The sequence below is a fragment of the Rhizopus delemar genome, genomic scaffold (genome assembly GCF_000149305.1).
Source record: "Rhizopus delemar RA 99-880 supercont3.2 genomic scaffold, whole genome shotgun sequence".
Classification (NCBI taxonomy): domain Eukaryota; kingdom Fungi; phylum Mucoromycota; class Mucoromycetes; order Mucorales; family Rhizopodaceae; genus Rhizopus; species Rhizopus delemar.
In genome coordinates, this window is record NW_027137828.1 from 47,926 (window position 1) to 60,367 (window position 12,442).

At 35.6% G+C, this 12,442-nt stretch overlaps 4 protein-coding genes across 4 annotated transcripts; 2 read left to right on the top strand and 2 right to left on the bottom strand.

Annotated features, from left to right (window-relative positions):
- Positions 1–227: 227 nt before the first annotated feature.
- Positions 228–2,405, bottom strand: RO3G_02243 (uncharacterized protein; the record flags this gene model as incomplete). Its single annotated transcript, XM_067656834.1, has 8 exons — positions 228–257; positions 307–368; positions 470–811; positions 865–1,353; positions 1,409–1,465; positions 1,655–2,156; positions 2,211–2,258; positions 2,313–2,405. 8 exons carry the CDS (start codon positions 2,403–2,405, stop codon positions 228–230), a joined length of 1,623 nt encoding a protein of 540 aa, XP_067512935.1.
- A 553-nt stretch (positions 2,406–2,958) lies between these two features.
- On the top strand, positions 2,959–5,750 carry RO3G_02244 (uncharacterized protein; the record flags this gene model as incomplete). The annotated part of the gene is made up of 3 exons (XM_067656835.1): positions 2,959–3,086; positions 3,141–5,695; positions 5,737–5,750. 3 exons carry the CDS (start codon positions 2,959–2,961, stop codon positions 5,748–5,750), a joined length of 2,697 nt encoding a protein of 898 aa, XP_067512936.1.
- A 2,028-nt stretch (positions 5,751–7,778) lies between these two features.
- Positions 7,779–8,488, bottom strand: RO3G_02245 (uncharacterized protein; the record flags this gene model as incomplete). Its single annotated transcript, XM_067656836.1, has 2 exons — positions 7,779–7,805; positions 7,943–8,488. 2 exons carry the CDS (start codon positions 8,486–8,488, stop codon positions 7,779–7,781), a joined length of 573 nt encoding a protein of 190 aa, XP_067512937.1.
- A 2,765-nt stretch (positions 8,489–11,253) lies between these two features.
- Positions 11,254–12,250, top strand: RO3G_02246 (uncharacterized protein; the record flags this gene model as incomplete). The annotated part of the gene is made up of 4 exons (XM_067656837.1): positions 11,254–11,578; positions 11,640–11,822; positions 11,912–12,159; positions 12,221–12,250. 4 exons carry the CDS (start codon positions 11,254–11,256, stop codon positions 12,248–12,250), a joined length of 786 nt encoding a protein of 261 aa, XP_067512938.1.
- Positions 12,251–12,442: the final 192 nt, after the last annotated feature.

Sequence of the window (12,442 nt, forward strand, 5' to 3'; positions counted from 1 at the left end):
GGTAAATTAAATACGAATCATTATGCTAAAAGCTAATTTTATTTGGATAGACAATGGTAGATTGTGACGAAGATGGCTGGGTTTACTCAGACCATAAATGGTCCAACAATGAGATTAACAAATATGATCTAATGACTGAAAATAATACAACAAAAGCTTTAACGAGGAGAAGGAGATGGTATAGAAAGGCAGTTCTTATTTTATAAAAAGAAATAAAAAATAAAAAATTAAGAAGATGCTGCTATACGTTGTATTTCCTATTCATGTTTATTAGTTTATTATCGTTCACGCCTAATTTTTACTTACTAATTCTAAATCATCCATATTTGATAGACCATTATTATCAAGACTATCAAATGCATCACCCACTAGTTTCAATGAAGTAGATCTTGTCGGTAGATTTTTTTTATCTACGTACCGTATTATTAAAAATTGATTTACATGTTTGTATTATCAATTATTAACTTACATGGTTGTTTTTTATCAAAAGACGATAAACTATTTGAGCGTATAGGAACTCTTTTTAACAAGTCATTACTCTTTTTCTTGTTATTTTCAAGTGATTGAATGGCCTCATCTAGTCTTTTTATCACATTTTCAGTATTTGTCAATGTAGGTTTACTTGTGCCATCTTGTTGCTGTGGTTTTAATAACTTTCTTACAACAGATCGGCAATTGTCCAGTGGAATAGGTTCAGATTGAGTAGCAGATGGCACAAGATGATTTTTACGCAAAATAAATAATTTTTCATTTGTCGTTATTGTTTCTCTGAGAATATCTACTAATAATTTATCTGCTGGCAACACTTTTTCTATCGAGTAATTAATATGTGTTATTGAGGTAGTACTATTATTATAAATTTACCACTGCGCCCATTAATTAATAATGTCATATAATACATTGTATAATTTTGATTAGTTAAATGAAACTTTTCTAGAGCAGTAATGATCAAGTCGGAGATTGGTGTTAAAGTGGAAATCGCTACCAACTTGTCTATTCTCTCCTTCTTTGGCTGGTTAGTGTCCTTTCTTAACAAACTGCTCTTTCTAATCAATCCAGTGTTCTTTTTTGTGCTTTCATCTTCGCCATAATAAGATATTTTTACATAGGTTTGTCCATCCACCGTACGCTTGATTCTCTTATGTAATGCAAATCTAATCACTGAATCTTCACCAAAGTGCGCCTTGGCTCTTTGTCTTGCCTTGGATACACCCACACGAGTAACTTTAATTGTAGGCTGTTCTATGGATAACTTTTTGATATAAGTCAATGAAGGCATTGGCGTAGTAAGGTGATCACTCAATGATTGGAATATAGCAAGTGGTTTATCCTGAGGTAATAAAGTCAACTCATCTACATGTTAATCATTAGTAGATAAATTATTAATGCTATTATTATTACAATGTACCATTATCCATTGATTTTACTGTTAAATAATATTCAATGCTACTAGCTCTAGTTGTATCTAATAAGGGTATATGAAATTTCTCTAAAGCTAATTTTAACAACTGGTCTGCACTCATTTCAGGCGTCACTGCTACTGTTGCAAACATTGCTCCAACATTAATATTTCCTGCAAATATACGTAATACATGGTATTGTCTATCGTTTTCTTCTTCGTTTACTATTTTATCTTTCTTCATGCTGTTATTACTATTATTTCCAATAGAAAATAATCTCTTTAATCCCGATACTGGTTTTGGTTGCTGTGGTAATGGTGAAGATGGTGAAGGTGGTAAGGGTTTTTTATTATTATTATCCTCCTCAGGAGGAGGATTCAATTGTATCAAAGGTGCCTTTTTCTTTGTGTTATTCTCTACAGGTTGATCCCTCTTACTACTTTCTTCCATTAAATGAATTGATTTATTTAGCTCTGGATTCAATAGTGCTGCCTCATTTTCTTCTTTTGCTGCTTCCTCCTCTTCTTCTTCTTCCATCTCTTCTTTTTGTTCCTTTTCATCATCAATGAGCGAATCAGTAGACATTTCCTCAACCCAATGCTCATAGATTGGTTCTTGTATACTAGCATTATCTTCGTCAATTAAGATTACTTGTAGTTGACATGCAAGATTTTTAGACAACTTGACTTTCTTCTTCGCTCGTTTATTATTGCTGCTTTTTGTATTATGCTTTGGTACTTGAGAAAGTTGAGTCACCTATTTAAATGCATATTACATAAAAAAGACTGCATATTCTCTTCTCTGATTTACCTCTACATTACGATGCTTATTTAACCTAGCAAGTCTTTCAAATGGTGTCTATTTAAATGATTTTTGCTTTAGTTTATAAAAAGATAACTTAGAGTATTTTACCTCAATATTTTCTGCAGGAATATATCCAACTTCAGATGTCTTGAGTGCTTTTACTAACCACCAGTATGAGTTTGTGTCATCCAATAATGTCATCGCATCCCCTTTCACTACAGATGCTTGCCCATCCAGTGTGGCAACGAATGTGTGTAAGGCATAGACTAAATCAAAGTTTATATCTTCATCAGGGATACTTGATTTAGAAGAATAAAATGAATCATTGTCATCATCATCATCACTGTCTTCACTTTCTTTTTCATTTTCGTCATCTTCTTCTTCCTCTTCTTCTTCTTCCTCTTCTTCTTCATAAACAGTAGTAACTGCAGGAGAATTGTTATTTTTATTATTTTCTATAGCCAACTGCCTTGATTTTTGGTATCTCTCTTTTAAAGCTTCTACTGAGCTATGCCTTGTATTTGTGGACATTCTTTATTTTACATAGAGCAAAAAAAAGAAAAAAGAAAAGAAAATAGACAAAAACAAAGAAAGCACGTTTTTTTTTATATATTTTTTCAGTAATAAAGTTGATAATACTTTTGTAACACGTTTCTTTGATCCAACACTCAGCTCTTTTTTTTTTTTTCTCAGTTTAAAAAGAATACAAAGTGACGTTTGTTACGACTTAAATTTTCTTTCTTTTTCTATAAAAATGTTTGGAGTTAAGGATTTTATGGGAAAGCCAGCACCACCCAACTATGTAGCAGGTCTGGGTCGTGGTGCAACTGGTTTTACAACAAGATCTGACATTGGTCCTGCAAGAGAATCAGGTTTAGAAGCGTAATGTACAATAAATTATTTATTTCACAACAAATGCTCACATTTTATTTACAGCGATCCAGCACAAACAGCAGGAAAAGAAGAAGGAGATGATGACGATGAAAGATTTCAAGATCCAGATAACGAAGTAGGCTTGTTCTCTACAGCACCATATGAAGAAGACGATGAAGAAGCAGATCGAGTATGGGACATGATTGACGCCAAAATGGATGAACGCCGTAAAGCACGTAGAGAAGCTAGAGAGCGTGAAGAACTGGCCCGATATCGTATGGAAAGGCCCAAGATCTCTCAACAATTTGCAGATTTGAAACGTCAATTGGCTACCATTGACGAATCAGAATGGGCGGCTATTCCAGAAGTAGGCGACTTGGTGGGCAAGAACCGCAGAAAGAACAAGATGCCAGAACGATTTACACCCATGCCAGATACTATGATTGCATCAGCCAGAGAAAAATCGCAATATGAAACAAGTTTGGATGCGACAGAACAAAAGATCGGCGGTATTCTTTCCTCAGCTGTCAAAGGAATAGACGCAGATGATGGTATGATGACGAATTTTAGAGAGATTGGTCAGGCAAGAGATAAAGTATTGGGGTTGAAGTTGGATCAAGTATCCGACTCGGTATCTGGAAGTACAACAATTGACCCAAAGGGTTATTTAACTGACCTGAACAGCGTTGTTGTGAAAAGTGATGCAGAGATTGGTGATATTAAAAAGGCACGTTTACTGCTCAACTCAGTTATCACTACTAATCCAAAGCATGCACCTGGCTGGATCGCTGCAGCACGTTTAGAAGAGGTTGCCGGAAGAGCTGTGCATGCTAGAAATATCATTGCCAAGGGTTGCGAACAGTGCCCTAAAAACGAGGATGTTTGGTTAGAAGCAGCTCGATTAAATAATGTAGATAACGCCAAGATTATTTTAGGCGATGCCGTTCGTCATCTGCCTCAGTCTGTTAAGATCTGGCTAAAGGCTGTTTCCCTTGAAACTGAAAATAAAGCCAAAAAGAAGGTTCTTCGTCGTGCACTTGAGTTTATTCCGAACTCTGTCAAGTTATGGCGTGCAGCGGTTAACTTGGAAGAAAATCCTGAAGATGCCAAGGTGCTGCTGTCTCGAGCCGTTGAACTTGTGCCGCTCAGTGTTGATCTTTGGTTGGCTCTTGCTCGTTTAGAGACGTATGAAAATGCTCAAAAAGTACTCAATAAAGCGCGTGTTGCCATACCCACCAGCCATGAGATCTGGATCGCTGCAGCTCGCTTACAAGAAGAACATGGCAAATCAGACATGGTAGATCGTGTGATTACATTTGCAGCTAAGGCACTTGCGCAATCAGGTGTTTTGCTAGAGCGTGAACAGTGGATATCAGAAGCTGAGAAATGCGAAAAGAATGGATCGGTCTTGACTTGTCAAGCCATCATTCGGGCAACGATCGGTATGGGTGTAGAGGAGGAAGATCGTCAATCAACGTGGATGGAAGATGCCGAAAGATGTGTCGCTCACAATTCGATTCAAACGGCCCGTGCTATCTATGCACACGCACTTAAAGTCTTTCCAGGCAAACCTTCTATTTGGCAGCAGGCCGCTTACCTTGAGAAGAGTCATGGTACACCAGAAAGTCTTGAAGAGCTCCTGCAACGTTCTGTTAAGTATTGTCCTCAAGCCGAGGTACTCTGGCTTATGGGTGCTAAAGAAAAGTGGATGACGGGCGATGTAGAAAGTGCACGTGCTATTTTAGAAGAAGCATTTAGAGCAAATCCCAACAGTGAACAAATTTGGTTAGCTGCTGTCAAGGTGGAGAGTGAGAGTGAGGAATATGATCGTGCAAGGAAGTTACTAGAACTGGCTAGAAAAGAATCAGGAACAGAACGTGTATGGATGAAGTCTGTCATGCTGGAAAGACAAATGAAGGATTATGATCAGTGTAATAATCTGTTGAATGAAGCGCTTGCCAAATTTCCTACATTTGATAAACTTTGGATGATAAAGGGACAACTTGAAGATACACAAGGCAACATGCCAAAAGCCAGAGAAACATACAATCAAGCTGTTAAGAACTGTCCCAAGAGCGTGATTCTTTGGATATTGCTGGCCTTATTGGAGGAGAGACTGGGTATGATTACTAAGGCTCGTGCTTCATTAGAAAAGGCTCGTTTCTTGAATCCAAAAAATCCTAATCTATGGGTCCATGCGATTCGTATAGAAAAACGTAACAACAATGTAAATGTGGCCAAATCACTAGCCGCAAAAGCATTACAAGAATGTCCCACGTCGGGTCTTATTTGGACAGAGGCTATTTACATGGAAGCTAGACCTCAGCGAAAAGCACGTAGTGTGGATGCCTTGAAGAAGTGTGAACATGATCCAATCATTGTTACCACTGTAGCTCGTTTATTCTGGACTGATCGTAAAATTGAGAAGGCACGAAACTGGTTTCAAAAAGCAATACAAATTGATCCAGACCAAGGAGATTCTTATGCTTGGTGGTATAAGTTCGAACTACAGCATGGTACTAAAGAACAACAGGATGCTGTTATTAGACGTTGTGTGATATCAGAGCCTCGTCATGGTGAATGCTGGCAATCAGTATCTAAAGATATATCCAATATTGGTAAAAAGACAGAGGACATATTAAAACTTAGTGCACAAAAGTTGGAACTTGTTAAATAATAAAATGATAATAATAACAATATTCATGTATTAAATGAAAAGTTAGCTTTCTTTTTTATGATCGACAACCACAATCGGTGACATTAATTCGAGTTCTTGTTTATCAAGTGCTGTTGCAGGTTTTTGATTTTCTATAATGTCTGCTATAAATATACCAACAGTTGAAAAAACCATGCCTCCTAATGTTTTACTGGTAAATAATGTGCGATGAAATTGTTCTTCTTTCTTTTTACCAAGTCCAAGATACATTCTAGTTTTTGGTGGTATAGATTTATAAGATCCCCATAAACTCTTTCTCTGCATTAGATTTCTTTGTAGTAAAAGTGTAATTTTTGTTTATAGGGGATGCACCTCGAAAGAGATCTTTCGGTTATTTAAAGTCGATGTGACTGTCATTAGAACAAAAGGATTTAGAGAATATCTTCATGCAAATTGTTTTCTGCGGCTAGTTGATCGATATGCTTTTAGGCTAATATTTGATGATATCATTGTAGAGAGATGCATTATGGGGAATGAATTGTTAATATGAATAACAGACGGCTTACAAGATACGGGCCACAGTTTGACTGGCGGACCGCATTTAGGCCAATAAAATGGACAGAAAAGGTGGATAGGTGAGATATGGCAGAGGAAATATTAGCTAGGAAGAAGTATATTACATTCTGACACGTTTGATTAATATATACAAGCTTGATCATTTAATCCAAATGAGCTGTATCTTTGTACAAATGTAAAAAAAAGTGAATGAGTGAATCAGGCAAGGTTGGATACAGATGGTAACGGGTCAGAGAGAAATTTTGTGGATTAAGTCAAGGTAAAGATTTTTATGTAGTATGGATCAATGAATGGTTTTGAATCGTATGGTGAGGACTTATAGTGAAATGGATAGGCGTCAGAACGGAGACCATTGCAATGCATTGATATGTGTAAGTGATCTAGCGAAAGATGACGCTGATTTTAACACAGAGCAAGGACAAGATTGTTATAAATATTATCTGAATAGCTTTGGTGAAGCTTAAAGTAGGTAAATGAGGACCAGCAAGCTTGAGTCAACGTTGAAAATTGAAAGGAACAGTAAAATGAAGTTAACTAGAATGAGATCATTTGCTGGTGTTGTGAAATGAGATAAAACAAATGGTCAAATTTGAATAGTTTTGGAAGTGAGTAAATATAGTGAAAGTATGATATATGTATCTTCTCATCGTGTTCTAATTACTATATATGTATTCCTTAATTTTGTAACGACCTTAACTGGTATTAAGATCGGAACCTTTTTATTTCAAAAGATTGTTAAAAATTAAGCTTAAAGAAAAAGTATGCTACATAAGATTTATATACATGTTTATTTGCTTCCCATACTTTGCCTAGAATTATTGTCTTGATGATACTGTAATACAGCTGAGTCATGAAGATGATGGGGAAATATGGGGCTTATAGGCGTGGATTGGGTGCTTTCAGTAGTATAATAGGAGCTTGTACGATTGGCCGCATTTTTCACTGCTAGATGAAGAGAGGAGGAAGAACTATCGCGCCAGAGGCTTCCTTTATAATCCATATTGTCATTAAACCCAACCCACTGTACAGAGGCGACGGATTTGCCTCCGAATGAGGTGCGTGAACTGTTATTGACTAACCCTGAATACCTTACTTCCTGTGGTGCTTTAGGTTGTAAAAATCGTGACCCTCTTAGCTGAAATATGCCGGACTGTGCTCCTTTTTCATTTGAGGGTTGTCCCGCTGTAAGGTCAGCTGTGTTATTTGAGAACAAATTGAGCGTCATTCTTTTCAATCCAGTCGTACTATTCGTTTCTGGCTTTTTATCCTGTGAATCTAAAGATTTTCCGATAGTGGGCGATCCTTTCTTTTCTACAGCATCTGCAGATGCCGATAAGCTCTGACGAGACAAGTTATTGCAGGAGAGTCGTGAAGATTGTCTATGGTAATATTCTTCGGTAGTAAATTTGAATTCAGCGCCAAGTGAGATACTACTGATGCGAGAATTATTTGTGTTGGTTACAGCCAGTTCAGGTAGACTGAGAAAGGGCTCTGGCCTATTTTTATTATTGTCCAAATCTGTATGAGTCGATTGCGTCTTTTCCATATAGGTTAGCTGCCGCAGTGAAACAGTATTTGAGGGTGAATGACTGAATCTTGCCGCTCTAGATTTAGAGTGGGTCGTATGCTTTACTTTGTACTTTCGCCATAAGAAAGCCCCAGCGCCCAAAACTAGAATGACTACAATACCGATCACAATACCAGCGATGGCGCCGCTACCTAAGCCTTGCTTGTTATTGCCTTTTTCTATATTTGAAGGAGCCTCAGGTACGTCAAGTTGATAATATGGAGCAGTAGTTTTATGAATCCATTTTCTAGTTGTTGTATTTAGATAAAGAGGTTCATCGGCTAACGACCAGGGATCTGTCTGTCCACCGTAGTACAAAATCAAATCATTCATCAAAATCTCAGCATGCCCTGATCGGCACTGGCCACTGGACTCTAGTCTTTTCCACTTCATCTCAAATGGTTTGTTCAAATCAAGCTGCCATAAATCATCTAAGATCTCTTTCTCATTTTCACCTCCAAATAAAACATAGCTGGATTGATGAGGTAGAGTGGTAATGCTTGCATAGATACGTGCATTGGGCCACTCCTGAGTTGGATTGATCTTTCTGACAACAGTCGAGCGAGAATTGATTGTGTCAAACCAGACACAACCATTGGATGTTGAGGACATTTGCTTTCCAAAACAAGATATAATCCAATGCCTGAAAGCAAAACTAACATGATTTGATAGGGTCAGGGATGATGGAAGCTGTATCCAAGTGTTTTTTGAAAGAGAGTATTTCCAAATGACATCATGTACCTGTTGATGCGTAGACGATAATATGCCTCCAATGATATATAAATCGTGATTCATCAAAAGAGAAGTATGTCCATATCTGTTAGAGGGATGTGTGCTATTGTGTTTGCTAAAAATTGATGAAGGTATGAAGCTAGATGCATCTTTGTATTGTAGTGGATGTAAGCCAAAGACGGAAATAAGCGTATTATTTGATATTATGTGGGAGGTATGTCCAATAGAAGGTAAAAAATGGTTGTCTAATGTAGATGCAGAAGAATGAAGAGAAAGATCTGTACTTTTAAAATGCAGGGTGAGTAAAGGTGAGGCAAATTCAAGTTGGGAGTTATTTGTGCTTTCTGTGCCGCCAAGAATATAGATTGTGCCGTTTGGGGAAAAATGTGCAGTTGAATGCTTTCGTCCTTTAGGCATATCTGTTTATATGCACAAGTGAATAATTAAGTGGTTTTAAAAGTAATGAATTGCTTATGCTTTAAATACCTCATGTATTATGTCAATATAAACAAATATTTTCTGTCGATCCTTTTCTTTTGTTTCTCCAGGGCTCAGTACTACACTACCTTGTAGGATTATTGAATAAAAATAATCAAAAATACAATAAAGTAATATAAAAAAGAAAAAACAAGCAGATTTAATTAACGCGGAAAGAGAAAGAGAAACAAAAAAGAATTATTCTTGCTCAACAAATTGACTGTGTAAGGTTGACGCCATGCGGATAATTTCCTAATCTTTCAATTCGTGTAACAAGGTTGAATCGAGTATTTTGATTATTTTATTATTGGTCAGTAATCCTTTACTGATCGACCATTACCGCATTACACCTGTACCCTTACAAACTATGCTATTAGAATAGTATATTAAATATCAAAAGTTACTCAGGCAGGAGTGATAAATCATTCATTAATCTTGAATCAAGAAGCAGCATACTAAAGAAAAGTACTAATGTTGACTAAATGGATATATAAGGCACCAGTCATTTTCACTTGTTACAAATTTAATAAAGATTAATACAGCATTTCTTTATTTTTATACATAATGAATAACATAGAATATGCTGTAAAAGAAGAGAGGGAAACAAAGGTACTTACCAGACTAAAGAGAAAAGGGAAAGCAGCAGACAAAGAAATGTTGGGAAGCTAAAGCCTAAGCAGTTAATAATACGTCAACCAAACATAATGATTTTTATAATCAAATCAGAATACAAAAAAAATACATACAAATATTGCCACTAACATTCTTGCTAAAAAAAAAAGCGCTCAGGTTATCGAAAGAAAATTGTTTTATTGTCATACAAGATGGTGTATATTAAACTTGTACAATAGGACAATGTGATGATTTTATGAAACCTTTAAGAGTGTGAAATAGGATTACAGACAACTTGATCACTTTTTTTTTCTTATTTTATATTCGACTGAACGTTGTCAATATCAAGGTTATCTTAAATTGGAATTTGTGAATTCCCAAAGGGAGCTAGGGAATAGACCCGTGTTTTTAATTTTATTGGAGAAAAGTAGGGAATTAAGGGATAAGTTAGGAGTGATACTCTCAGAGAATATACAAGTTTATTAAAAATCATCAATGGTAAGATCAGACCTTTGGTTATCATTTTAGAGCGAAAAAGCTAGTATTAGACAAAGCGTAAATGACCAATTCAAAGTGTATTGGGTTAATATGAAAAGATAAATTTTATTGGATTGTTTATCGACATCCCATAGATTTCTTTAGCAGCTTGATTTGCAGAATAAGATTTGCTACTAAGCATATTTGACTTTTTATTTTTTTAAATAACACGCAATCTTCAGTTGATATACAAGGACAAATATACATCCTCTTCTGTATTGTATCTAGTACTATTGTCAGTACTCTCTATTTGCGTGATAAAAAAAAATTGGATCAATCAAGAAAAGAATAAATGAAAATGTGTACTGGCATGCTAAGCCTTATGCTTTTCAATTTATCAAATAAATTGTATATAATTTTTTGTTTGAAAGATCTAAAGTTGATGATTCAAATCCTTAAACAAAAGGAGTATGACAATAACAAGAATTTTTGATGATGCAGCTATTGTCAATAGTTGGCCTATTTTTAATTTATTCTATGATAAGTTACTATATGCATTTCCAAACAAATAATAATAAAAAGACATATTTGCATAAACATATTTACTACTTCGATCTTATTTAATTTCATTTATCAAAGCAGAAATATCTTTTCTTTTTTCTGTTCCTTACTTTTTGATCCTTATTGTACCTATCATCACACAATCATGTTGGTTCAGTCTTCAAATCATCAGTCAATTCATCTCGAAGAAGCTTCAAATAATGAAACAACTCCTTTATTGTCTGTACAAAAAGGTATAAAGACACTTACTTTTTGATAAACTAAAAGATAATATCTCTGACATTGAGAAAAGACAAGTGGAAACAGCTAAAGGAAAATCAATTACTTAAATTATTACCTTCCGTTATGCTTGGTGCTCTTATTTGGTTTGGAATGACGCCTAATGAAGAACTTACTCTTACAGCTATCCATTTATTGGCTGTATTTATCAGGTAAAATACAAAATGAAGCGAAATAGATAAATTGACATGGGTTGAAGTTGTATATTTGCTTTGATTACAACATCTATTGATATATCAATGCTTGTTTTAACTGGGTTAACAATACTAGCTACTACCCACTCTTTTGAATGTCTGGATCATGCTACTGGGCAGTCAACAGAATGTAGACTATGCGGAGATGTGAACCCACTGACCGGAGACACATTTCAATGTAATGCTGGAAAAGATTCATTTGAGCAATCACTTAAAGGGTTCTCAAGTTCAGTTGTTTGGCTCATTTTTGCTGCATTTCATCTTGGAAAAGCAGTCGAAATGACTCAGTTGGGTCGTCGTATATCTTTATTAATGATTAAATCCTTTGGTAAGCATGTTCTAGGACTTGGTTATGCCATTGTCTTATCAGGTAAGCTAAAAGCTTTGAGTTGGTACTGTATTGCTCTTGTGTTTACTTTTTTATTACTCAGAGTTGCTTCTTGCACCCTTTGTTCCAAGCAATACTGCTCGTGGTGGAGGTATTGTTTTACCCATTGTTCGATCCATCGCTACTACGTTAGATTCAACTCCTGAATTAAATCCTGAATTGGGTCAATATTTTATCTTGATTGGTAATCATGCTAACCTTTTATCTGCCTCAATGTATCTTACAGGTAAAAAAAAAAAAAAAAAAAAAAAAAGCACAGTTTCTATATATTTATTTATTTATTTATTTTTATTTATTTTTTTTTTTAAAAAAAAGGCATGGCTGCAAATCCAATTGTGATAGCTAAAGCAAACATATTATTTCCACATTTAAACTTTGATTTTATGACTTGGCTTGAAGGAAGTGTTGTACCTTGTATGGTTTGCGCTATCAGTCTTCCACTTTTGTTAAGATGGACTTTAAGTGTTGACAAAGTCGACAACGGAAAACGTACAGGAAGTAATGCAGTAAAACATGCACAGACTGAATTGGATAAAATGGGCCCTGTTTCTAAAAAAGAATGGGTAAAAGGGATCACAGCCATTACAATGACTAACAACTGTGTATATTAGCAACTTTGTTTAGTGTTATTATCATGCCTTATTATGTGGATAACAGCAAGTGTCACTCATCTAGATGCTACCTTGGTTGCTTTAATTGGAATTGTATCTCTTTTATATATGGGAACAATCACCTGGAGAGATGTGTCTACAAATACCAATGCAGTAAAATACTCTCACTACTTTCAATTAACATACTTATTTTTCTCATGTGTCAGTGGGATACCTTGTTTTGGCTTGGAGGGTT